General features: G+C 57.9%; 1 protein-coding gene and 1 long non-coding RNA gene across 3 annotated transcripts in view; one reads left to right on the top strand and one right to left on the bottom strand.

The window, feature by feature from the left end:
- The window catches only part of PHF21B (PHD finger protein 21B), an 86,536-nt gene that overhangs the window by 41,023 nt on the left and 18,950 nt on the right, over positions 1 to 26,563 (top strand). For both annotated transcript variants that reach the window (XM_081594883.1, XM_081594884.1), the window contains exon 3: positions 26,043 to 26,135. In XM_081594883.1, the coding sequence (XP_081451009.1) occupies positions 26,043 to 26,135 (93 nt within the window). The remainder of the gene's footprint in view (positions 1 to 26,042; positions 26,136 to 26,563) is intronic.
- On the bottom strand, positions 7,022 to 9,234 carry LOC145546840 (uncharacterized). The gene is made up of 5 exons (XR_014083343.1): positions 9,130 to 9,234; positions 8,676 to 8,837; positions 8,106 to 8,569; positions 7,757 to 7,829; positions 7,022 to 7,451 (listed from the first exon to the last, which is right to left on the bottom strand). It is a non-coding gene; the product is annotated as an uncharacterized LOC145546840 (long non-coding RNA).

Below are 26,563 nucleotides of genomic sequence, written 5' to 3'. Positions count from 1 at the left end.
CACCCCCCATGTGAAGGGCCGGGGTGGTGGGAGGGAGGGGAGTTAATGGGGCCTGCGGGTGAGCCGCACAGGGTCCTCACCTTCTCTCGGGGTGGGAGCACTCCGTTAGAAGTGGGGCTTGACTGTGGAGCGGGTCTCAGGGGGCGGGCAGCGGGGGAGGGGGGTTGTGTTTTAAGGAAAATAACGGTAAACACCATGTGGGGGGGGAAGGGGCAGGGACCGCCACCAGGAACCGTAGACTACGCCGCGGTCTGGCCGGATGTCTCCTCGGTGACCTCCTGGTGCTAAAGAGAAACCGGGGCCTCCGGGAGCCTCCTGACACTAACAGCAGGATGCGGCAGGGCTCAAGGCGGGAGCCCTTTCAGACGAGAACTGAGATGCCCTCTGTCTGCCAGGCCTTCCTCCATCACCAGGGATCCAGAGGGTTGAGCTGAGGGCAGGTCACACTTACATTCACAAAACTCATCTCTAAAAATGCCTTGTGGGGCTGGTCCTCTGTGTCACACTCCACGTGGAGAGAGCCCCGAGCAGAGGGCTTGGGGGGGGGGCCCTTTTTGAACTTTGGGGGTGTTTGCCCTCCTAAGCGTTTCTGGGCCCCGGGCCTGGAGGGACATCAGTCAGAAACCCCGCTCTGCGCCCCACCCAGCCCCCGCAACGGTCCTGAGGTCAGGGAAAGGCCTTGGGCACTGGAAATTAAAGTGAAGTCTGTGCTTCGCGAGCAGGTAGCATCTGAACTCTGCCTGGCTGTTTAGGAAGCACCTTGGTATCACTCTTTCCTTGAGCTGCCCTTTTGACCCAGGACGACGGCAGCCATGGTGATGATGACTATGATTGCCAGGAAAGGCTTAGAGAAACCGCCGTCGGGTCACCTCGGGGCCACCAGACCAGCTCCCTGCAGGCGCCTTCGTACCAGTTACTTTCCTGCTGGATGCAAACAAATCTGTAGGTGCTGGAACAGCGAGTCACTGTATCCAGAACGCCCTGCGTGGCCGTGTTCCCTTGTGACCTCCACCCTCTGCTCACCAGCAGCCCCCTCACTCCCTAGCCCACATCCCAGCTGACATGACCGTTCCCTTCTCGTCCTCAGATGAAGCAGGGGCTGGCAGAGGGTGCCCGAGGAGGGGGTGCTTGGCTTTGAGCAAAACCTCGATTCTGTGATGAGGTGAGGCCTGGAGTGAGCAACTTGCAACCAGAGAACTCAGTTTCCTCATCTTCAGGACATCTAAGTGCAGGAGAGGCGCCCTGTAACCTTGGAAGAAAGAAGCCCATTTTGGTTGGAGCAGGAGATGGAAGCTTCCAGAAAAAAAAAAAGAACTGGCACCTGGTTGTGCAGAGAAGGGCTTTCCGATTCGGTCGGGGATTTAGGAAAAAGTAGCAAGAGGATCACAGAAAACCACATCAGTGAAACTCAAGGCAGAGTAAAAGAGAGGGAGAGATGACTGTTAATTACAGACACGCGTTATTTAAATACAAATGCAGGTTTATTTGGGGAACTTCCCAGGTGGCTCAGTGGTAGAGAATCCTCTTGCCAATGCAGGAGATGAGAAGGGAATGGCAACCCAGTCTAGTACTCTTGCCTGGAAAACTCCATGGATGGAGGAGCCTGGTAGGCTACAATCGATGGGGTTGCAAAGAGTCAGACATGACTGAGCGACTTCACTTTCACTTTAATGCTCATAAAGAACTCAGTCCTGTGTTTGACCCTGGAAAGGGCTGATGGGGACTTGGTTGTGCTCGCAGCCCGGGGAAGTGGGATGTGGTTCCTCTGCGGAAGGGCAGAAGTGGGCCTGGAGGTGACTGTAGGTCCAGGGAAGCGGCCTGGGTGGTCGGCAGGGCGGGAGGAAGCCCAGGGAGGGAGGAGGCAGGAAGGATGTAGGGGAGGGCGCCAGGCTGGGGGGGCAGCGCCTCCAGGTATGTTCCCACCTGGGGACGCGGAGTGCGGGATGCTCCAGGCACCTGGGAGGCTGCCCTCAGGAGGGCACTTCCTCTCATCGCTTCCAGCTCTGGGGAGACCAGGCGGGGGGTCGGGGGTGAGACAATCAGGAGGGACCACCCACACTTTAATTCTTGCCAAGTTTCCTGTTTCCAAAAAAAAGGGCCCAGTGGATTCGGAAGTGAGAAGCCCTGCCCTGGGAGGGTCCAGCAGTGGCCCTGCGTGGAGGGTCCCCCAGGGCTCCACCCCCTGGGCGGCGGCGGCAGCCTCACTGAGAGAGCCCAGCAATTCTGAGTCCCGTAATGCGTGATAAATCCCAATATTTCTGCCATTAAAGAGTAGCGTCACGAGGGCTGAATTGCCACCTGCAATGAGTAAATTAAATATTGACGATTTCATTGACTGTTAGATTTAATTTGGAACCATCTTGCTGGGGCCGTAATGGGGCTGGAGATGACTTCGTATTGAATCCCAGCTGTCATCCCGTTAGGAGTTGAGTGATGAGGAAAAGATGCACTCGCAATGCTGGCACGTCCTGACTCTGCGGCCCCAGGTCAGGCCTCCGCCCCATCAATCTGGTGCCCTGGCTGGTTGGGGCCGCTCTCTGTCTGCACAGCCCCCACCTCTGCCATTCCTACTCAGCTCCTCTCCAGGCCGACTCGCAAAGCCTGGTCCTCCTCCTCCCAGGAGACCGCACCTCAGTGTTTCCCCGAGAGGAGCCTGGATCTCCAGCCCTCGGGGCCAGCCTGTTGGGACGTTGCTTCGGGACATACACGGAGACTCTGCTCCTGTTTCCCATATCATTGCACTTCCTGGTCTCAACCGCCCTGTGGTCACAGGTTGTGATTACCCAGATCTGAAGCTCAGAGAGGTTTTGGACCTTCCTGAGAGCACACAGCCGAGGAGGAGTGAACAGGACTCTGTGCCAGGCCGTCTAAGCCCAGAGCCACCACTGCTCCTAAGCACGGACCGTCACATCACCCTGTGCCCACACAGGCCCGACCCCCCAGCTGGATCGCTGGTCTGTCCAGCGGTTGCTCTGAGCTTCATGTGACCGTGGCTGCTGGGCTGGAAGCTCCACCCCGGCTGCTTGCCCACCACCCCCGTGACCCCGCTGTCCCTCTGTGCTGCTCACACCTCCTTGCCCTGGACTTCCTCTGCCTGTCCCTGGAGGGTAGCCCCCACACCTTCTGTCAAGATCAGCCCCTTCTTCAAAGCCCGACTAAAGTGCCGACATGGTGCCCACCCTCCAGGAGGCCGGCTCTGCCACCGCCTGTACGGTGGGGGTGGAAGGCCCCCTCCCCAGGGCACGCGTGTGAATGGATCTGGTGTCAGAAGGCCCAGGTCTGTTCAGGTCAGCTGCATTTTTCTGGGTGGCCTCGGGCAGGTCACACCACCTCTCTGAGTCTGTTTCAAAAGATGTTAATACCGTATTGTATATATCAAAGATGCCAACGGAGTGAATCTTAAACGTGGATCTTAAAAGTGGAAACGGGAGCAGAGGCTCCGTGTATGTCCCGAAGCAACGTCCCAACAGGCTGGCCCCGAGGGCCGGAGATCCAGGCTCCTCTCGGGGAAACGCTGCGGTGCTGTCTCCTGGGAGGAGGAGAACCAGGCTTCGCGAGTCGGCCTGGAGAGGCGCCAAGTAGGAATAGCAGGAACGACCTTTAAGATACAAGAAAAGAAACTGTGACTGTGTGGTGATAGACGTTCACTGGGCATTTGGTGATCCCTCCACAACATGGACAAACATCAGATCATTCTGCTGTACACCTGAAACGAATGTAACGTTACGTGTCAATTTCATTTCCGTAGCAAATAATTACCCAGCTCACGACGTCCTGAGCACGTGCACCGCGTTGCGTTGGAGTCGGTCCTGGCTGCTTCGCGAACCTTCTCTCTTTTCCTGACCGGAGCCCTCAGAGCAGATGCTGAGGGAGATGAGGTCCAGAGGGTATGTGCCCCCTCCGAGCCTCACAGGTATCGAAGGGCGGAGCTGGGATTCAGACCTGGGCCCGTGGGATGCTTAGCCCGGGCCCTGAGCCCCCCTCAGCTCTTGGTCCAGGCTGCCCTCGTCATGTGTGAAAAGACCACCACCCCCCTCTGCTCTGGAGCCGCCTCTGCTTCCAGCTTCATCAGCCGTGTTGGTGTTTGCCTTCGAAAAGCGCCCCTCACATCCCTCCCCAACACCTAGCACCCTGGGCTCCAAGTCAGCTGGGCTTTGTGTAACAGCACCTGCGCTGTGGCTGAGCTGTCCCTCTGAGTGCCCCCTCTGGGGCCCTTGGTCCAGTCAAGGCCCTTCCTCCTTCACGGGGTGGACAGTGAGCTTTAGTGACATGAGCTTTAGCCCCGTGTGTCCTCCGAGTGTCCTCTGGGGACACCGACAGGCCTGGGAAGAAACACACCGTCCACACGTGTATATACGCGCTTGGATCCGGACACGGCCTTCATCGTCGCTTAGCTGGGGGCTCGACAGGCTTCCTGGAAAGGGCCAGACGGGGCATCTTCTGGGCTTTGTGGCTCGTGGGGTGCCTGCTGTAACCACCCAGTGCTGCTGCTGTCGGGCAGCCATGGACGGTGCAGAGGGAACGGACGTGGCCGTGTGACTGTCACGTGATTTCCACATGACACAGAATGTTATCCTCTATTTGATCTCCACTGCTGGTGGGCTGTACAGAAATAGGCAATAGGCTTGATTTGGCCGGTGAGCCGCAGAAGCCCACTGGCCTTCCGGGGAGCCGGACCCTCTTGTTAAAGACAGAAGGAGCAGGATCAGACTGAGCGTCCCTCGCTCTCCCAGGTGTGGTCTGCAGGTGAACTGTGGGAGGGTTTGAACCTGACCAGGTATAAACTCGATGGAAAGATGTTGCTGGTGGTGCAAGGATGGTTTTGTGGGTTATGGTTTTGCTGCTCAGGTCATGTGAAGACCTGAGTGGCCCCAGAGAGGCCAGACAAGTGCCTGCAGAGACTCAGGTGTGACCCCAGAGAGGCCAGACAGGTGCCCGCCGGGACTCAGGTGTGACCGGATGAAAGCTGGTACCTAACACAGAGATACAGCCCATGTGGCTCAGGTTGTGGTGCCAGAGACCCTTGGCCCCAGAGACTCTGCTGGGGACGGGGCAGCTTCGTTCCCTAACACCGTATAACCAGTATCTTCCCAGGATGGGAGGAAAGAATTCAGCAAGAATCCAGTGTGTGCAGGGCTCAGAGGGAAAGATGAGTTGCTTGCACACAGGAGGAGGGGCTTGGCAAGTCAGCGGGGGTCTCAACATGAAGGTGTTCAGGTGCAGGGGAGGGAGGGGCCGATCGACGTGTCCCAGTGGCTGCGGATTCTTCCAGGGGCTGGAAAGTGCTGAATGAGTACTGCCCGCTTGTGAGAGTGTCTTCCAAGGGGATTTGAAAGAGAGAAAGAAACTGTAGCCGTTCGGTGCATTCAGAGACAAAGACCCTGACCCACTGCTTTAGCCTCATCTGTTGTGCAGCAACAACTTGCACAGCCCCCTGCAAAAGCGCGGACCCTCCAGGAGCTGCGGACCCTCCAGGGGCTGTGGATCCTCCAGGGGCTGAGCGAGCTGCGGCTCCCGCCCACTGGGGTGGGTCTTGAGCTGGAGAGGCTCCTTCAGAAGATGGACTGAAGCTGGAGGACCCCGCCTGACTCCTGGGAGGAGAGAGCGGAGGAGGGCCGGTCCGGAGGAGGAGGCGTGGTGTGGGGGCCTCCGGCTCTGGTGGGGAACCCCAGCTGATGGGGGAGGGGCACCATTAGAGCCTTTGTTCCAAACCAGGTACAGTAAAGTCAGAGCTCAGAAGCAGTGTAACCCCTGGGACCAAACCTGGACACCTGGGAGCTGCGGGTCTCAGGTGCAGGGTGGGGCTCCCCTGTGGAGGCTCCATCATAGCAGGAAGTCCCCCACTCCACTCCCCCGCCCCCTCCAGGGCGCACTGGAAGAGAAGACATTCAGAGACCATGGCTGGGTTAGAAGATCCACTCCAGGGCTTGGATTGTGCTGTGAGCAGAGGCTAATTAATAAGTTAGAGCAGGAGAAATAAAATGAAACGGAACATGGGAAAGCGAGATGTGATCACAGTACGAGCGCCCAGTGGCGCCTGTGACCGGCCCGGTCTGCAGAGGCTTGGGGGTGACGGGACAGGCCACTGGAGCTTCCAAGGTGGAGCCGCTGCACGTTAGAGTTTCCAGCATCAAACTGGAAACGTCAAACGTCAAACTGGTTGAGCTTCTGCTTAAAATAAACTGGGAAACCACACCCAGACCAGAAAGTGCCTCCTGTCTGGGATGGGGGAGCAGCGTCTCTCCCTAGTGGGGGTCCTCAGGGTCCCTACGGAGGGCGAGGTGGGGCCTGTCTCCTCTGGTTCCAGAGCTCAGAGCCAGGCCTGGAGGGTGGGCTTCTGACACCCAAGCCACCCACCCCCCAGCCTCCCTGAGCTGCTACAAAAGAAACCTCGGAATCTCTAGAATGGGGGGGTCCAGGTCAGTAGGCTGAACACCATCTGCTCAGCTTTCCCAAGGGCTGACCAAGGGGGTCACCCTCTAGCTACTGGCTCCTGCGAAAACCAGGTTGCCCATTCTTCTCGGGGAAGCATGGAGCCCACGGGCCTCCTAAGATGCGGGAGAAATATGAAAGAATTTGCTTGTAAACTAGAGCTTGATAAAAGCCCTCCTCCCGCCGCCCTTTCCACCCACTGAGAGCTTGTGCACTTATTATGTCTATTCAAGTGTTGTCACCAGCAATTTACAGGAATTAAGGAAGGAAATGGAAATCCACTCCAGCATCCTTGCCTGGGAAAATCCCATGGACAGAGGAGCCTGGTGGGCTACAGTCCATGGGGTTGCAAAAAGTCGGACACGACTGAGCGACTAAATATACAAGGCAGGAGGAGGGAACAGGCCACTAGAAGCAGCTTCTAGACGCGCAGACGGCCCTTGATGCAGAAATCGGTCATCCTATGAGGTGAGCGTCTTGCTTCAGCTTACGGCAGAGGAAACTGAGGCTCAGGGAGGTAGAAAGTGAGTGAGCGAGGGTCCCGCTCTGCCTGCCCCCCGAGCCTGACGCACTCTTCCCCGCACGCTTCTTTCCGGGTCCACAGCTTTATTTCTGGCTTCAGAAGGCATCATCCCTGAGTCACTCACTCTCAGGAGCCCTGCCCGTGTCTTCCTCCCCTGCCCCGAGGACGCTCTCCCTAGGTGGACATCCCCTTGCAGGCCGTGTCCCCATGCCCATGTCCCTGATGGGGAGCCAGGTGTGCCAGCTGAACCCGGTGCCAGCTTGGCTTGCTGGTTAGTAGGCTGGATTTGGCAGGCAGGGGCCGGGTTTGGCTGGGCCTCCTGGGTGGTGGTCAGTACGCCTTCCAGCTCTGCTGGTGACTGTTGGGGGTCCCCAGGTTGTCCCCGAGCCAAGGCAAGAAAGCAAGCATGTTATTGATGGCCAGGCGCATGTCAGGGTCTCCTGGTGGCCGTCACTAAGTCACGGCCACTCCCAGAATCCAGAGAGCCTCTAAGTGACTGGGGAGGAGGAAGAACAGCTTCAAGTGGATTTTAGAGTCAAGCACATGGGCTGGGGTCACAGCCCTCCCCTCCCCGCCATGGTATGGATGTCCCCGATGCCACCCAAGGCCTGGAAATGAGATGCACGTGGAAACGAAGCCCATCTCCTCCCTGAACTTCCCTTACAGAGATATGATTTCTGAGCACATTCGCTGGGTTTCTGCAGCCCAGTGATGCAAGCAGTAGGTGGAAGCTTCCTGAATACACAGCCCTTCAGAGGCTACAGAACATCCTCACAAACCCCATCTCCATGTGATTCTTACCAGCGGGTGGTGGTGTCGCTCATTCCCAGTTCACAGATGGAAAAACTGGGGCTCAAAAGGTCTCAGCCTGTTACTGAAGGTGAAATAGTGGGGGACAGAGGGTGGACGGGGAGCCCGGCACACCCCCCTCCTGTGTTGACCCTTCATGTTGGACCTCAGGCGTCGGCTGCTCCAGCCCCACACCCATCATATAAACAGGGCACCTGAGGTCCAGCCAAGTCCAGGGCTTTGCTAGACATGAACTGGGACCCTGCATGCCTACCTCCTCCCTGGGTGTTCTCCAGAGATGTACTTTAACCTCCCTGGTTCAAGTACAAGCTTGGGCGGTCCTGCCCTCCTCGCAGCTTACCTGCTGCTGCCCAGGTCTCAGCTCAAAGGCCGGGCCAGGCTGAGCTGCAGGTGGCCTGCGGAGACTTGAGCTGCGTGTTCTCTGGGCCCCACGCTCCTCATAGCAGTCAGAGCACAGGCCCTGTGGTCAGGCATCGGCTCAGACCCCGCCCCCTTCCCCTCCCAGCCTGGACGAGTCACCCTGCCTGGGTTCCTGTGTGTTGTGTGGGGAGGAGTCTGTGCCTTCTCATGGGGTTGTCGGCGTGAGATCAGCCGTGCCCATCACAGGCCCGAGTGTCCCATGGACACCATTGTGCCCAGTGTCCCTGTGGCTGTTCTGCCTGCAGTTCTGTGTTCCATGGTGGTGGAAGGGCTAAGGGCGCCCATGGGGGTGGCCCACTGCCCCTCCTGGGTGGTGCTGGCTCTGTGCGATCAGGTCCCATGGCCATGGTTTCAGGTGAGCGTCGGCCTCTTTCCTGAGTCCAGCTGGGAAAGGGGCGAACTCTCAGGTGATGCCAGCGCACTTGGGGCCCTTCTGGCTCCATCAAGCCCCATCCCCAAAGCCCCTCCTCCTGGCCAAGCCTTCACTCACCTGTGCCCTTCTCTTCTGTTGTCGGGCTCAGGGTCACCCCCTCTGGGAAGGTGACCTGCACCCTCTGCTCCCCCTCCTCCACAAACAGGGCAGACGGTCTGTCCCTACTGGACTGCAGGCTCCCCAGGACCGGCCGCACAGATTCATGCCTGGAACAAAACGCTGAGTGGAGGAAGGAAGGAATGGATGAAGCAGTGAGTGCAGCTCCAAAGGCTGGGTGGGGACTCCTCCACGCCTCTGATATGGCTCTCAGTGTCCTGAACTTGGCCTATCACCACCAACTGGACCAAAGACCCACCCTCAACCCCCGTGTCTAACGCTCATTAGGTGGGCAGTGCAGGTCTTTGATTGGAAGAGGGGCTCTGAGAGTCCAGGTTGGAAGGCACACCCCCACCCAGCCATTAGCCTGGAAGGTGGAATTGGCTGCGTTTCACCATTTTACACTCTCACCTACCACAAGGTCAAAAAAACCAGGCCATTCTCAGCTTCCATGGGATCTGTAATTCTCAGGGCCTTCTGGCCCCACCGCCTGGGTCTGCCGTTGTTCTGAGCAGCTGTGAAAAGCAGAGCTGCAGGAGAGAGGGGATGAGCCTGCAGGTGCAGGGCCTGAGTCACAAAGGGACAGGCTGGCCTGACCCACATGGCAGACAGCCCCTGCCGGCCAAGGTCACTGCCCCTCCCAGCCCTCACTCACTGTGAGCCCAGTGCTATGCAGCTCATGGGCCGGGTCACGGGGAGGGTCAGGAGGCAAGCCGGGACCTGGTGATCCAAACACTCCTCCCCTCCCCACTGAGGTCTCAGGGATTTCCCTTGCGTGGGTCACAGGCTCAAAGCTGACTGACCTTGGGCAGGTCACTCAGCCCTTTAGTCCTCCCTGAAAACAAATAGGAGCCATGAGCTCTGTCCAGGGTGCTGAAGGAGTCAATTAAAGTCAGGCCTGCGTGGCACAGGGCAAGGGGCTCGATAATGCTGGAGTCATCATTCTCTAATCCCTCTACTCATCCAACACATATTTGCTGAGCTTTTAAAAACTGGAATAAGCTGGAATGTTTAGAAGTTGACATATGAAAGTGAAAAGTGTTAATGGCTCGGTCGTGTCCAACTCTTTGTGACCCCATGAACTACAGCCTGCCAGGCTCCTCTGTCCATGGGATTTCCCAGGCAAGACTACTGGAGTGGGTTGCTGTTCCCCTCTCCAGGGAGGTCTTCCTGGTCCAAGGATTGAACCTGCTTCTCCTGCATTGCAGACAGTTTCTTTACCATCTGAGCCACCAGGGAAGACATCCTAATGCTGGAAATTAAACTCCATGAATGGCAGTAAGCTGGCCAGTCCCCACTTCATTGCTCAGGTGGACACCTTCCACGCCCACCCCATCCTCCCCCACCCAGCCACCCCTCTGTGTCTGTGGCCCCTGGGTGACCCACGAGTCATCCTCCCTGGAGGATGCGGCCCCTGGTTTGTCCCACCCCACCCTCGGCCTGGCTGGTGTGAGTGGGCGGAGGCCCATGACCCCTGTGGGCAGGGAGCCCCAAGTGTGTGCGGCTGCCCCTGCCCAGCCAAGGCCTCCTCAGCAGGTGTCCAGGTGCTCAGAGGCCTCCCATGGGGGTTTGTCTGTTCCACCCTGGTCTCCCTTCCGACGTTTTCCTTCCTCAGGTGCTGCTCGTTCCTTGTTTTTATCCTCAGCAGTCCAGGGCGCCCGCTGTCTGCACTGGGACAAGTGTGGGTGCACTCAGAGGGGCTCCTGGCCAAGGGTGGGGTCTCATGGCTGAAATCTGCCCTCCTTCTCCCCCCTCCCCCGAATGAGGGCCAATGAGATGGGCTCCCTGTGAGCCGTGCCCCTCTGGCAAACCCGGGGCAGGAGTGGGGTGAGAGGCCCACACGCCTGTGTGGCTTGAACAGAAACGCCCTCCCCTACCCTGAGGACCCTGCCTGGATCCCAGCCTGGTCCGCGCCATCCTCGGCAGCGTCTCAGCCTCCTGCTCCGGCCCCCAGGGGTTGTCCTGCTCCTCCTCTGGTCGTTCCTCATAATTCGAGACCCCAAATCTGAATATCTCTCTATCCTGTGGGCCCTGCTGTTGGCGCGGCCTCATTATCCCGGCTTACTAACCCAGGGATGCGGTCCGTACCACGCGGCCTGGGAAGTCACTCACAGCAGGTGGGTGGCCCATCAGCAGTGGTAATGCTGATAGTTAGAGCTGCACTGGGGATGCAGGGGCTTCCCTGGTGGCTCAGATGGTAAAGAATCTGCCTGCAATTCGGGAGACCTAGGTTCCATCCCTGGGTTGGGAAGATCCCCTGAAGGAGGGCATGGCAACCCACTCCAGTATTCTTGCCTGGAGAATCCCCATGGACAGAGGGGCCTGGTGGGCTACACTCCACAGGTTCTCAAAGAGTCAGACAGGACTGAGCAACTAAGCTCACACAAGGATGCAGGCTCCCTTGGAATTTAAGGGCTGAGTGTCCTGTCTGGAGTATGGAAATAGCTCAGCCGACCAACTGAAGGGGCTAGAGCAGGCTCACCCGGAGGCCGGCTGCAGGATCAGGCCGTCTTGCTGTGAGGAGCTGTGAATCTCCTTGTAGTCTAATGTCACTGTGCCTGGTGGAGGCTGGCAGTGCAGTGTTTTGGACTCACCTGCATTTTTACCGCGATGGCTCCATTTTATAGTCGGGGAGACTGAGTCTCAGAAGGGTGGGAGTTTGCCCATGCTCTGTATCCCCTAGCCCCTGGTTATGTGCTTTTTGAGGACAAGGAGTTCACCTCTTTCCTTTTTAAAGTTTTGTTTTATATTTATTTACTTTGGGCTGCTCTAGGTCTTAATTGCGGTGGGCGGGCTTTCTCTAGTTGCGGCGATAGGGGGCTTCTCTCAGCTGTGGTGCATGGGCTCACTGCAGTGGCTTCTCTTGTTGTGGAGCCGAGGCTCTAGGCCTGTGGGCTCAGTAGTTTTTGCACAGGCTTAGTTGCTCTGCGGTATGTGGGACTGGGCCAGGGATCGAACACATGTCCCCTGCACTGGCAGGCGGGACTCTTAACCGCTGGATCACCAGGGAAGCCCCACTTTTAACATAGCTTTCCCCACCAGTGAACTCTGGGCTTTTGCTGGGATTTTTCATGACTCGTGTCACGTCCTGGTTAAACCACACAGGCCCCCGCCCTGGTCTTCATGCCTTGTCACTTATATCACGTGGCCTCCCTGGAGCCCCCTGCACTTCCTGCCTGGCCTCCCTGCCTCCACCAGTGCAGCTTCTGGTCCCTCTTGCATCTCCAGGCTGTCCACCCATCGCTCACCACTGTTGACGGGTGGAGTTCTGTGCGTTTGCTGCAGGCACCGTGGCGCTGGGTCCAGGAGCCTGACTGAGGTTAGCGAACATCCTCTCTCCCTCCTAGTCGTCAGCAGGTCACTCCTTCCCTGCAGTTTCAGGTGCTTTTCAGAGATGTGAGGAGAGAAGTCTGTAACAGGACAGTAACAAACCCTGTCCGTGATGCTGAGGCCTGTGTACGTTTTATTTCCATAAATGACCTTGTCCACTCCAGGACTTTCCTCAGTGCTACCCAGAGATCATACCGATTTCTCTCCTGATCTCAGTCCTTCCCCCACCCCCCAGCCCCCTGGAGTTGGGACACACTCTTCAGGCCTTAACTGACATAGCAAGGACTGCGGATTCCCGTCCCAAAACAGCACGCTGACTGTGAAGCTGCCAAAAGGTGGCGGGGGGTGGGGTGTTGACCCAGGTTCTCCCCCTCCGGGGGGTGGGTCTGGGCTCCTGCAAGCACCCCTCCAGTGCCCCCCGCCTTTCCCTTCCTTCCCATAAGGCCTGGAGCTGCAGTTCTTGCCATTTTTTTAATATATAATTTTTTTGCTTTGAGATATAATTGACATGCATCGAAATTCACTGGTCTCAATTGTACTTTGTGATGTTTTGACAGTTTATACATGCAGGTAACTAACTTACACCAGGATGGAGCAGACCGCCGCCCCTGGGGGCCTTGTGGAGCCTGGCCACGGTGGATCAGGGTGTGCGTCATGGAGGGAAGGTCCTGAACGTCTGCTCAGCCGTCCCCCTGGGGATAGGGGAAGGAGCCATTCAGGAAAGCGCGTTGTGTCTCGCCGCGTGTCTGTCTGCCCAGAGGCAGCCTCTGGTGCTGTCTGCAGGGCTGCAGGGGTCACTAGGGCTCCCGGGATGCCCTCTGGGCCAGGCTCTGATAGGCAGCACCTCGAGGGAGCTTGGCAGCAGGGCTTCTGGCCCCAGTAAAGCTCCCCGAGAGACGTCTCCTCCCACCCTGTGCCTGCGGCCACGTGACAAACCTGCCCCGGGCAGACGGTCGTCCTGAGGACGTGGAGGCGGGTTCTGGTGAGAACCAGCCAGCGTCCGTCCGCGTGGCTCCTGCCACGGCCGCCCTTGCCCGTGTCCTCTCGTCTGTGTTCTGCACAAATTGCAGCAAGGCCGGGAGGCTTCCCAGAGGCGAGCTCTCAGACACACCCACCCCCAGCACACCCGGCAACCTAGTGGGGAAGCCTGAGCATGGCCGGGTTTCTCTCCTGCAGAATGAGCAGGTCGGCACAGCGCCTGCCACACGGGGCGCCCTGCGGCCAACCTCCTGTGGCCTCCTCCACGCTCCCTGCCCTGGGCATGGGGCACCTCAGTGTCAAGTTTAGAAGATACTTTCTAGGGACCTGCCTGACCGTCTCCCCCCCCCGGGTGATGGAGGCCCCGTCACAGAAGTGGGGTGACTGAGCCCAGAGATGAAGGCGCTGGTCCAGAGTCTGGGGTTGTTTCTCTGGCACGCAGGCAGGAGGGTGGCCGCCTGGTGCAGGGCCCCTCCCCTCTGGAGCTGAGTGTGGTTCCCCCGCACAGGACCATGTGCAGAAGGGATCCCCGGGGCCCACCATGGCTGCCAGCTCCCAGGTGCAAGGCACTGCCAAGCATTGCAGTCCCCTCTGCCCTGCTCCGGATGGACTTGAAGTGCCTCCTGTGTGCCGGGCAGCGTGGGCTGGGACAGAGCAGGGCCCCACTCAGCCGTGCTGAGCCCCGCAGGGACCCGTGCCCCTCTCTGTGTCCTTCCCTCCTCCCGTGGCCGGGTCTCGTCCCGCAGGACAGGGCCGCCCTCAGATCCCCTCCTGCTGGCGTCTCCCCAGCCGCTCCCCTGAGGCAGGTCACTTTGCTTCCCGCCACTTTCGTTGTCCACGCTGGGGTCCTCAGCTCCCCTCCCAGAAGCATGGAAACCAGCTAGACATGGTGGTGCTTTCTCAGTGACGGTCGGCACTCTACCCCCGGCCCTTCTGTGTCGGCGGTGCCTCCGGCCACCTGTGTCTCCGCTGTCTGAGCAGCGTCGGATCCCAGTTCACATCCTCACATCCTGGCCCGGCACTTGCTTGGAGCCTGACCCCAAAGACAGGGCGGCCACCTTGCTTGCTTGCTTCTGTCCACACGGGGCCTGGCACAGAGCAGCTCTTGATAGACGGTGCTGAGCCCAGTTACTAACCAAGGGTCAGAAAGGTGGATGCCTGCTAAGTCGCTTCAGTCGTGTCCGACTCTTTGTGACCCCATGGACTGTAGGCTGCCAGGCTCCTCTATCCATAGGATTCTCCAGGCAAGACTACTGCAGTGGGTTGCCATTTCCTACACCAGGGAATCTTCCCCACCTAGGGATTGATCCTGGGTCTCTTAACGTCTTCTGCATTGGCAGGTGGGCTCTTTACTACCAGGACCACCTGGTCAGAAAGGTAGTCGGGGGTTAATCCTATTTTCCTATTGGCCGCAAGTTCAGGAAATCAAGCCAGGAGCCCATTGCCAAGAGCAAGACTCTCTTTGAGGGGCTCTTGGGAGCCTCTGGGGCCTCTGGAGTGTTCTGTATCTCTGCCTGGGTGTTGGTGACTTGGGTGTAGACATTTGTGGAGATCACCAAGCCACACACTCAGTTCTAGTGCTCGCTGTAAGTCGACAGTTTCTCAGTCTTACGGCGGGAGGTGGGGGGTGGGGGTGGGGTTCTGTGGAGCACCAGGCGCCTCTGGGGGGCTCAGGGCTCGCCCCTCCCCACCACCACACATGAGAGGCTCACCACACGGGACCTCTCCCCATAGGGGAGCGTGTCGTGGCTGCCAGTGGGCTCCCTGGGGTGCCATGCAGACACGCGACCCCTAAATTAGATTACAGAGCGTCGGAGGTGGCAGGCTGATGAGGCCGGGGCCAGTGGGCGCGGGCGCCCGCCGATCACACGTGGAAACTAGGTTTCCTAAATGATCGTTTATTTTCCGGAGGAAAATATTTTCCGCGGGAGGCGGTTGGGACGCGCCTGTGGATGGCATCTTCCCGTCACTCAGGTTGGTGTTGAAGGTGCATGGCGGTTGATGGTGGCCTCTGGACCCGCGGGGCTGGGGAGCAGCCCTGGGGCCTCCTGTCGGGGGGACAGACACTACCATGCCCCAAGTCTGGGGGGAACCGGGCAGCGTGAGGTGAGGGGCCAGGTGGTCCGTGAGGGCCGGGGGTCAGGGAAGGCAGGAGCCCAGCACACTGCCCACCTCTCACCCCAGGGCCGGGAGGCAGCCCCTCTGCGCTGGGAGGGAAGTGACTCCATGCCCACCTCCTGCAGCGCTGGACACGGGCCCACGCCCTTCCCTGCCGGCTTTGCTCCACTGTTCCAGGGGATGGTCAGGGGAAGGAGAGCTGGTGCAGGGGCTTCCCAGGGTGCCCGCAAGGCTGCAGCCGGAGCCCCTGGGTCCTCTGCACTGACACCGCCTCACCCATCTGTCCTCAGGGCCGAGGGGCTGGTCTCCTCCCTAAGGGGCCTCATTAGAAGAGGCAACCCCTTCATTGGGGATGGTGGTGGTGGGGGGAGCTTCCAGCAAGGGGACGGCCATCCAGGATTGCCCCCTCCTCATGACCCTGGACGTGTCCCAGAGCCGGGCAGCACAGGGGTGCCTCTTTCTTGGGGCGCAGGTACCCAGAGTGCCCGAGTAGGGGAACAGGGACCCTGACCAGCTCCAGCCTCCCCCACGTTCGGTTCTCAGACACAGCGCTGGTTTCCCAGTTGTGATGACGGGAGGTGGCCGTTCTCGCTGGCCTTGTGGACACCCCACCCCCACCCTGGATCCCGTGTGGCTTCAAACTCTGCCGTCTGCCGGGACATGGCTGGTGTGCCCCCGCCCGCACGCCCACCCCACACCTGTGGTTGCCAGGTCCTCGGGGCTGTTCTTTTCCTGCACTTACAAGATCACGGCCCCCGATACTTAGTCCACGATGCCATTTAGCATGTGTATTTTCTACTAAATAGCATAAAATTACACCCTTTCAAGTTAATTAAACCACTTTGGCACGCTGGGGGCTGCTGAAAGGGTGTTTTAAATGTCAGCGCGGAGTACCCACGTGTGTTCTCTGGGGCTCTCTGGTTAAGGATGGCCTCCCCTGTAAAGGCCTCTGCGTTGGTTAAGTGGCCCCGGGCAGCCAGCCTGGGCTGGCCCTGTGCAGTCAGGGTCACCGGGACCCAGCCTGGCCGGAGCAGCTGGGCCAGCATCTGATCTCCCCGGGAGTATGCAGTCAACAGCTCTGCCTCGAGATGGGCGTTTGCAGAACATCCTAACAGGGCTTCCAGAAAATGACTCCCTTCATGGGGCGTGAGGACTCAGGTTTTGGAAGAAGGTTCTTGTTTTAAAGAACCAGTGTTGCAGTCTCCTAAGAGACCCTGGGGTTTAGCCTCCCCTCCCCCGGGAGCTGCGGTGCCGTGGGGACTGGCCCTCAGAGCCCAGGAGAGAGCAGGGTGCTCAGGGCAGGGTGTGGGTGCCTGTGGGCAAGAGCCTCGCGACTTGGCCCAGCCCCAGGAGTGGAGATCACCCTGGCCTCTGCGGCACGTGGGCCACTGAGACCGCCCGCCCCTCCAGGAGGCAGCTGGCACGTCTCAAGAGGTGAAAATCCACCCCCAGAGGGCTCCCCGCCTGGCCCACAGTGGGCACCCCGGGTCCTGCCTGCACACAGCAGCTCCGCTTGGCTGGCTGGAGCAGCCAGGAGCCCGCCTGGGCTCCCAGTCGGTCTCAGGGGACAGCCAAGCTCCGGGTGGGGATCCAAGGCCCTGCTCTCACGGGGACACGTGTGCGGTGGTTCACACACTCGGGCGGCCGGGAGGTTTCCCGTCCTCTGAACATTCCCATCCATCTGTCCCCTGCAGACCGACCATCGGCTCTTCCCAGTCTTGCCCATCAAAGGTGCTGTCCGATGCCCACGCTTGTGGGCCCGGTGGCCTCGGGCACGCCCAGGCAGGGACCTGCTGATCCTCACTGTGTCAGGAGCCCCCGCTGCCCTCCCGCCAGTGTTGTCCCCCTGCAGTCCTTCCCTCCCCCTCCCTGTCCCCACACCTGGTCCCTGATGTGCGAACAGGGGGCGCATGGCGTGAGTCACACCAACGGCTCAGTGCCAGGTCCCTCCCAGTGCCCGACCCTCTGGTCCTGGGAACAGGGAAGGCGGTTCTCGATGCCTCAGCTTCGGGGGTGAGGATGGGGTGCTTGATGTGACCCAGCCCAGCAAGGGAGTGGAATTCGACTGCAGGTTGGTTGGCACCACCCAGTAACTGGAGCTCCGGGTGTGCGTTGGGTCCCAGCCGTAGACACGGGACGTGGGCTGGGAGGAGACGGCAGAGGCAGGTGTGCCTTCCCCTGGGTTTTCACAGGCACCCCAAAAGGCCCCCTGACGGTCCTGTGTGGGCAAGCTTGGGGTTAGGGGAGGCAGGCCGCGGGCTCGGGGTCGCCGATCAGGGCTGACAGAGCTCGCCTCAGCACAGGGAAGGATGTCTCCATCATTCCCAACGGTGATGGAGGTGGCAGTCGGATTTCACCTGCGAATAACAAACTGGTTTTGCACGACCATAAAAGTGGTGCTTAGGTCACATTAATGTTTATTGGCACTTACCAACGTTGGAGCTCCATTGTTATCTTTGCCCCACGTCACAGCAGTTCCATAAAGATGTGAGGAAAATCGCAAGTTGAGAAGCCACTTAGCCGCCACAGAGTGGGCAGTAGGCCACCTTCTCCGGGGCGTGCTTCGGGCTTCTCGGAGGCCTGGGGCTGCCGCTCCCCTTTCAGGCTGGAGCTTCACGGGGTGCAGAAAGCAGGGGCCCCCACTCTGGTCAGCTCAGCACACGCTTTCCCGGCCGGGAGGAGGGGCTGGGGAAGCGGGTGCTCCCTTCCATGCAGTTCTCGAAGCCCCCGCAGAGCCGACGGTGAGTGTCCGGAGAGCGTCTGGAGCCACGGCTGTCCTGCCCTGACCCCAGGCCCTGCCACAAGCCTCCCAGACAAGGTTCGTCGAGGTCACAGGGACTGTGCCCGGACACAGGGCGCTTCCTCCTCCTGCTGGGAGCCTGGCTCTCAGGTGACTCCTGCTCTGTGTCCACGGCGCTGGCTGGAGTCCAGCCACCCAGGTCGGACAGAGGGGACGGACGTATGGATGTGTACTTAGAAACAGGGTAGTCTCGTTCCTCGGGGACCACCATTGCAGTGCTGGGGTCTGAGCTCCGTAAGGCCAGGCTCTCCCCGCCCAGCCTGGAGACCCTCCAGCGGCTCCCGGTCACACCGCGGGCACCCGGCTCCCAGGCCGTGCTCGATGTCCAAACCCTCCCCTCCGGCTCAGAGTCTCAGCTCAGGACTCAGCTCGTATCACAAGGGTGTGTGTGGGCATCTGAGCAGGAGCGATGTCAGGGAGGGGCGGCAGCCCCCAGGATGAAGCCAGCAGATGGGTCTATGGGGATGTTTAGGGGCTCAGGACACGGTGGCCCCAGAAATCCGTCCCCACCCCCAGCAAGATGTCTGGCTTGGCACGTGGTGGCCAAGGGCTCAGGCTGTGGCGAGAGCCAGATCCTGCCATAGGCTGGCCGCATGACACTAGCCTCCATCTCATCCCTCAGTGGGGGAAGGAGGCATGGCGGAAGGTTCTGGCAACCTGTGCGGTGCCCAGATTCAGACACTTGCTTCACATCGTCAGGTTCTCTCAAGGGAGAGCGGAGCTCCCTTTGCAAGTCCCCTGAGCACCAACTTGGAAAGCTTCTCTCCTCTGGATTCAGACTTTTTAAGATAGAAAAGCTCCCTGGACCCTGATCCTGCAGCCTCTGAGCAGTGACCTGTGGCCCTTTGTGCCCAGGGGTTGGGTCCTGACATGCAGGTGGGGGATCAGAGGGCAGGCGTGTCTCTCTGGTGACCGTGGGGAAGGACGGTCACTGCTGTTGGAGCTCGTGGGGTCGCTGAGCTCCGCCCCCTCCAGGTGTGGGCAGGACCCCAGGGTCCGCTGGGGAGCAGGAAGGTCGAGTGTCCGGCAGAAGGCAGTGCAAGACCACACGTGTACTCACACAGCCATCCGCCCCACTGCATCCCCGGGAGCCGTTGCCATGGCAATCCGACCTTGGTGCTATCACGTGAGAAGGCCCCTCTGTGAGGCCGGCACTGCCAGTGCTGAGTGGGAACAAGAGGAGTTAAAAAATAGCTTCTGATGTCCCGAGGGCAACCGGAAGCAGGGTTGGGTCACCTCTGGGGCACCTGTCTGAGGGTTGGTGGTTTGGGTTTGGGCGCTCAGGCTGGGGAAAGGCATGTGGAAGCCCTGGGGTCTGTAGGAACCCCCACCCAGCCACCCACTGGCCTCCCGAACTCACACTCCAGGGAAGCCCTCTGTGCGGCCGGCATTGGATTGGAAGCGTGTGAACGTCTCCCGTTCGGGGTGGACGCTCACGGCAGGCTTCGGGAGGGGCTGAGTGCGGTATGCCCCATCCAGGGCCAAGCTTGGTCTGCCCGGTGCCTCCCCGCACGCCGTGACGCACCGACAGCCGTCCTGGGAGGGGGTGTGAGGTTGTCTTTGGTTGGCAGTTGTGGAAACTGAGGCACAGAGGGGCTTGGGAGCACCCCATGGTGCTCAGAGTCGGAGGTTGAGTTCAGGGTCAAGGTCAGGCCTGAGTTGAGTGCTGTGAGTGGAGACAGTTCTGGAAAAGGACGTCCGGGTGGGGTCTTAGAGGATGTGAGGCTCAGAGGGTGCACACTTCTGTCTCCCTCAGCCCCACCCTGTGCACACTCTGCCCCACCGCGGGGCTCGCAGTGACCCCCACCCCGCGCCTGCCCTCCTGCCGCCAGGAAAGAGGACTGAGTTCCCTGACCCGCTGCGTGTCCCAGGGTCGCTGCGTCCCCTCCGGTCCTGGTGCTTTCTGTCCCGATGGCTGGGACTGCCACTCTCCTTGCCGTCACCATGCAGGATACGGGGCCCTTGGACTCGGAGCTCGGCAGGCCTGTTCAGAAAGCCCCAGGCAGAGGGTCGCCCACAGACAGTGCCGGAGACGTGGCTGATGAAGGCCAGTGTGGACCCTGGCTTGGGAGCCACGTGGGGTTGTCTCATCTGGGCTCGGAGACACGCCGGTCCCCACGGCTGCCTTTCTGTCTTCTTCAGGAGCACGCTAATACAGGCAGACGGGGCCGCTTCACCACCCCGGGCCTGTCCGCACCCATGCCAAGGGTCCCTCTGGGAGGGCGACTGGGTGAGGTCTGGCGTCACTCTCTCTGGTGCAGGAGCTGGAACCAAGCCCAGGGGTCAGGTTTGCCCCTGGGGTGGTGGGTGCAGGCCTGCCTCGTGGAGCGAGGGCTCTGGGTGTGCAGGATTGAAGGATCCTGCTCCCCGGCCCTCGGCGGCTCCCTGAGTATCTCCTGGCAGCGCCGTCTGACAATGTCCATAAGACACCTCAGCAAGCTGGTGCCTGGGCTGGGCCGGGGCTGGACTCCAGCACTCAGAGGGGTCTCAGCCTGACCGCGCCCTCCCGGAGCCGCCATCCAGCAGGAGCTCAGAGCTGAGAAAGGCCAGTTCTGATCCATCTAGTCAGGGTCTGGGTGAGAGCTTTCCGTCCTGCCCAGCACCCCAGTTCCCAGGCGATGCAGGCTGCCTGGGGTTCAGTGGGAGCCCCAGATGCAGACTGTCCCCAGGCACTCCAGGGTCTGTCCCCTGATGCAGAGGAAGAGCTGTTGAAGTAAACCCAGCAGGAAGCCCAGGACACCAGGCACTGGTTTCTTTTTCTGCATCCGCAGACTTCCTCACGTTCATGTACTTGACTCTCGTCATTGCGGGGAGATGAGCACGTGTGCCCCGTGTGCGAGACGAACAGACCGATGCTGGAGAGCAGAGCGGACTTCGCCAGGTCGGCCCAACCAGAGGGGGCCTCTGCGGGACTGGCTCCTGGACGGGCTGACCTCGAGGCCGTCCCTGCTGGGGTACCAGGCTGTCCCTCCCTCCCAGGCACACGCTCGGTGTCCCGGTTCCAGGCACCAACCTGGCCAGGTCTGAGCCACTCCCTCCACCTGGCGCCTGCAGAGCCCAGCGTGCACCAGGCTGTGTGCGGACCCTGGGCGCCCACTCACGTTAGCCCCCTGCTGCAGAAACTCTTCCCGTCATGGACAAGAAGACTGGGTGCAGAGAGTGAGGGGTACCCAGCCTGGGTACCGTCAGACACACCTGTCTGCTGGGTGCCTCCCAGCTGCCTCGGCTGGCACTGAGCTTATCCGAGGTTTCCTGGGCTGCCCCAGGGACGCCACCGATGCAGGAAAAAACATGAAGTTATCTTTGACTTTTATGGCCCCTTTTTCCCTATTAAAATGCTTAAAGCTGTAACTGTCGTCATAAGGAGCTCATTTATCTTGACCAGAGTGCGGCCATAAACTATCTGGTGCTGGTGGAATAGCCTCTGAGATGATTGTTTCTGCTGCTATCGATAAATTCCAACACGGAGCAGAAAGGTCAGCCCCTGACAGATAAAATGTCTCTTCAGCTTGTTAATTAAAGGTTTATAAGGAAATGGAAGGACGCGCTCTGAGCTAAGCCTTGGAGCGAAGGGGAACAGATACCTGGCAATGGGAGGCTGGACGGGGGAGGAAGGGACTCTGGTGTTCCTGGAGGAGACCCGTGGTCCCCGGAAACCTGCTCAGCAGCCTGTTTGATAAACTCCTCCCCAAAGGCTAGGACTTGGGGCTTTGACTTAGGGAGTCAAAGCCTCCCCACTACCTCTCCTGCTCCCCTGGCTCTCAGGACACCCTGCAGAGTGCTCCCTAAAGAGTCAGCAGGCACCCTGAGTCCCAGACAGTGGCGTAAATGTGGAGTCAGGCAGTATTTTAGTTCGTGGAGTCAGCGGGTGGATGATCTTTATTCTGTGATCATCCCGCAGGTGCTCACTGTTTACCCCGTGGTGGGTCGTGTTTCTTTCTTGCTCACCCAGTATTTGAGAGTGAGGTCAAAGTAAAGCTCTCCCTGACTCCCCCACCCTCTGACTCACTCCAACCTTGAGGGCTCTGCCCCTCCAGCCGCCTCTGCCCATGCCTCCCCCTCGTGGTCCCCTCCCTTCTCCTCCCTGTGAATTTCTCAGTGCGTGGCCAGAAGTCACCGGTGTGTCTCAGGTTAGGAGAGAGGGCTGAGCACCGACCTGGAATGAAGGCACAGAACCACGCACGGCGGTGTCCGCAAGACACACAGACACAGAGCAAAAGAGGAATCCAGAGAGGAATTCATGTGAAAACACCGAACGCATGTGCCCAAGTGGGCGCCAGAGAATCAAATAGCTGGTGCAGTAACACACCCAGAATCGGATGTACGGCAACCCTCACGCCTTTCCATGAAGACACACGTGGACTGGAAAAACATAGAGATGGCATCCAGCACTCGCCTGGAGGGCTTGTTCGGGGATCTTAGCCAGAAGGGAGTCCCCAGGGAAAGCAGCTTTGTGCCTGTTCTCTGGCTTCTGTGGGTGTTGGGCATGGATTTGCCCTTGTGGTCCTGTGGTCCTGGGGTCTTCTGTGCAGGAACCCCTGCTTCCAGGGGGCAGACAGCTCCACCCACGGATGGAAGAAAGTGCCCATGTGGGCCTTTTGCTGCAGAACCTGCTGGAAGGACAGACTGCCTTCTTCTCAGCCCACAGTCCCTAGGTTGGCAGAATCGCCTGGGAGTTTATTTAATCAAATGGTGCACCCTTTGTGCCTGCCTCCCACCTGTGCAGCTCTGGGCCGGGGCCCAGGGGTTGACAGCAGACAGGTTCCACAGGTGATGCTGATGCAACAGCAGGTCCAGGGGCAGGTGAGGGCACCGCCTTCTATGTGCATCCCTTTGCAAAAGGTGGGCAGAATGTTTAAAACACGGGCATTGGGCAGGGCTCGCTACACCTTGCCGGAGAGGGTAAAATGGCACGGTGGATTGAGATGCTTCCTCAGAGTGACCATGTTTGCTTGGACGCTTTCTGCATTGTGTATAAAACTCTATTCCAGAAAGTGTCTGGGGTGGATTTCCAGCTAAATGTGGATAATTTGGCTCCATGCAGAGAGGCAGAGAGCTGGCTGGAAGGACATGAACCTCAGAGCTTTGTCCACTTGGGGCAGGTGGGAAATTCCAGAGGAAGGAGGGACCACCCCATCTAACCAGGAGAAGCAGCTCTGTGGGTAGTGGGGCATCTGAGGTCTCATCTGGGGGAAGGATGATACTCCTTCAGGGATAGAGATCATTAAAGGGGGAAAAGAGTGAGTGTGAAAGCCGCTCAGTCATCTCCGACTCTTTGTGACCCCATGGACTATACAGTCCATGGAATTCTCCAGGCCAGAATACTGGAATGGGAGCCGTTCCCTTCTCCAGGGCATCTTCCCAGCTCAGGGATCGAACCCAGGTCTCCCACATTGCAGGTGGATTCTTGAGCCACAAGGGAAGCCCAAGGGAAAATAAGGAAGGAGTTTATTTTTAGCAGCTTTGTTAGAATAATATATACAATATTCTATTTAAAATGTGCAGGTTGTTTGACATAGGCGTCCAACTATGAGACCACCACTAGAATCAAGATAAAAAACACACTCTTGACCTGTTTCCCTGTGCCTTTGTAATCTCTTCCTTTCATTCCCCATCTCAATACAATCTCTGACCCCTTTAGATGAATTTGCATTTCCTGGAATTTCATGTAAATGACATCATACAATAATATGTGCCCCCTTTTATGACTGGCTCCTTTCATTCAGCGAAACCACTTTGAGACTCATCCATGCTGTGTGTATCAGTTGCTCAGTCCTCATTCCTTTTTCATTGCTTAGTAATATTCCATTCGGTGGATATGCCACAGTTTGTCCATCTGTGGACCCGTTGATGAACATCTGGACTGTTTCCAGTTTGGGTGATCACAAGCAGAGCTGCTGAGAACGTTTCTGAACAAGTCTCTGTGTGGACATGTGCTTTCATTCCCCTTGAGTAATGTCTAGGGGTGGAATGTTTTAGTTGGGACTGCTGCAACAAAAACACCATCATCTCAGGGGCTTAAATAACAGACACGCATTTCTCGGAGTTCTGGAGGCTGGGAAGTCCAAGATCAAGGTGCTGGCTGATCTGGTTTGCAGTGCAAACCCTCTTCCTGATTTGTAGATGGATGCTACCTTTGTCCATTTTGGCTGTTAGGAAACAATGGCACAGACTGGGTGGTTATTGTACACAGAAACTTACTGGGACTTCCTTGGCAGTCCAGTGGTTAAGAATCTTCCCTTCCAACGTGGGAGGCTTGCTTTCCATCCCTGTTCAGGGAAGTAAGATCCCACATGCTACACATAGCAGCCAAAACTGAAAAAAAAAACAAGTGTTTCTATGAATGAGTATTAAACTTCACCAAGTGCCTTTGAGACATCCAGCAGAGATGATATTTAAAAAAAAAAAGAAGAAGGAAAAGCTTACAATTCTAGAGGTTGGTAGTTGGAGAGCAGAGTGCCAACATGGCCAGGTGAGGGCTTTTTCCGGCTGCAGACTTCTCGCCTGGCAGAAGGGGCTAGAGTTGCTGCAGCCTCTTTTATAGGCATGAATCCCATTCATTTCATCAGGATTCCACCCTCCTGGCTGAAGCACCTCCAAAAGGCCTCGCCTTCTAACACCATCACATCGAGCATTAGAATTCCAACAAGTGAATTTTAATGGGACACTAACATTCAAAGGTCTTCCCTGGTGGCTCAGACGGTAAAGAATCCACCTGCGATGCAGAAGACCGGGGTTCGATCCATGGCTTGGGAAGATTCCTGGAGAAGGACCCACTCCCATATTCTTGCCTGGAGAATCCCATGAACAGAGGAGCCTGGCAGGCTTCAGTCCATGGGGTCGCAAATAGCCAGATAGGACTGAGCAACTAACACTTTCACTTTCAACATTCAAACCACAGCAGACTCCTTGCTGTGTCCTCACGTGGCAGAGAGTGGAAGGAAACGCTCTCAAATCTCTCCTTACCAGGACACTAATTCTGGAGCTCTTATCTAGACCATCTCTAATTCCTGAAACTGAGGCGGGGGGGAGGAACGAAGCCTTTTAAAATGTTCTTATTTCAATTGTTATTTACAATTAGTTTTATGTTGTGACATCTGATTCATGACTAAGTTTAGAAAATGAAGCTGGATCTCTCGTTGTGTCTGACTGAAGGGCTTCCCAGGTGGCTCAGTGGTAAAGCATCCGCCTGACAATGCAGGAGATGCAGGAGGTGTGGGTTTGAGCCCCGGGTTGGCAGATCCCCTGGAGGCGGCGATCACAACCCACCTCTAGTGTCCTTGCCTGGAGAATCCCACGGACAGAGGAGCCTGGTGGGCTGCAGTCCATGGGGGTCACAGAGAGTGAGACGTGACTGAGTGACTGAGCACGTGCAATCCCATCAGGAGGGCTCCACCTGCATGACCTGCTCACTTGCAAAGGCTCCATCCGTGAAAGCATCACACTGAGGATTAGTGTTTTGACATGCACGTTCTGGGGGACACCAACATTCACTCCATAGCAATACACACGTACTTAACTTTTTACAAAACTGCCAAACTGCTCCAGTGTGGTTACACCAGTTTGTGTTCCCAAGAGTCGTGGACGGACTGCTCCACGTCCTCACCAGCCCTGGACTCGGTCAGCTCTTCTTATCACTGTCCTCTGAATGGATGTGTAGTGGTATCTTACTATTGTTCAATTCACATTTCTCTAATAACGCATGGTATTTAGTATCTTTTCAGTAGCTTAACTTATTTTCCATCAGCATATCTTCTTTAGTGATCTGTTCTGTTCGACTCAGTTTTTAACTGGGTTGTTTGTTTTCTGATTAGTGGGTTTTGGCAGTTCTTTTATATATTCTGGGTACAAGTCTTTTTATCAGATAGGTGATTGGCACATTTTTTTTTCCCCTTGTTCGTGGCTCATTTTTCATTCTCTTAATAGCTATCTTTCCAACTTCAGTTGTTTTTGAAGTTCAGTTGATTAATTTTTTCTCACGTGGACTGTATCTTTGGTGTTGTATCCAAGACTCTGTGCCTGACCCACAGCCCCCCACATTTCCTCCCGTGCCGCGTCCCAGCGCCGTGTCCCACCTGAGCGATGCCTCCATTGTCTTCCAGGCTTTGGGAACCATCACTGCAGTGCCTGTCACAGGTCCTCAGGTCAGCTCCTTGCAGAGGTTGGCCGGGCAAGGAGCAGCAGTGCTACCTCAGGTAAGCAGCCTGTGGCAGGCCCTGGGGTGTCTGTCTGCCTGTCCACAGCCCCTCAGCACTGAGGTTTTAGGTGCAACCATATGGGAGTCCCTTTCCTCTCCTGCCTCCTCTGTTCACCCTCCAGAGGAGACATTTGGACTAGACCCCGTTTTTCACACAGTGGAGAACTGAGAAGTCAGTTTAGTGGGTCATGACCAGGAATTTTTTTTTTTAATGGAATAAACTGTGCTTGACTCGAATAAAGCAGACGCATCGGAAACACTGTTTCGTGAGCAGAGTTTGTTTCCGGACTGGATCACAATGTAATGAAGACTTTTGAGTATGGGCCAAGGTTAAGAAAAGGGAGAGAAACTCTGGACGAGCAGGTGCATTTGGGAGACACTGGGCCAGGTGCCCCCGGTTCAGTCTTGGGGCCCCCAAGACTGGGC

This window comes from Giraffa tippelskirchi, chromosome 4 (genome assembly GCF_054371585.1).
Source record: "Giraffa tippelskirchi isolate mGirTip1 chromosome 4, T2T-mGirTip1v1.2.pri, whole genome shotgun sequence".
NCBI lineage: Eukaryota > Metazoa > Chordata > Mammalia > Artiodactyla > Giraffidae > Giraffa > Giraffa tippelskirchi.
This window is presented reverse-complemented; position numbering and strand designations above follow the sequence as displayed.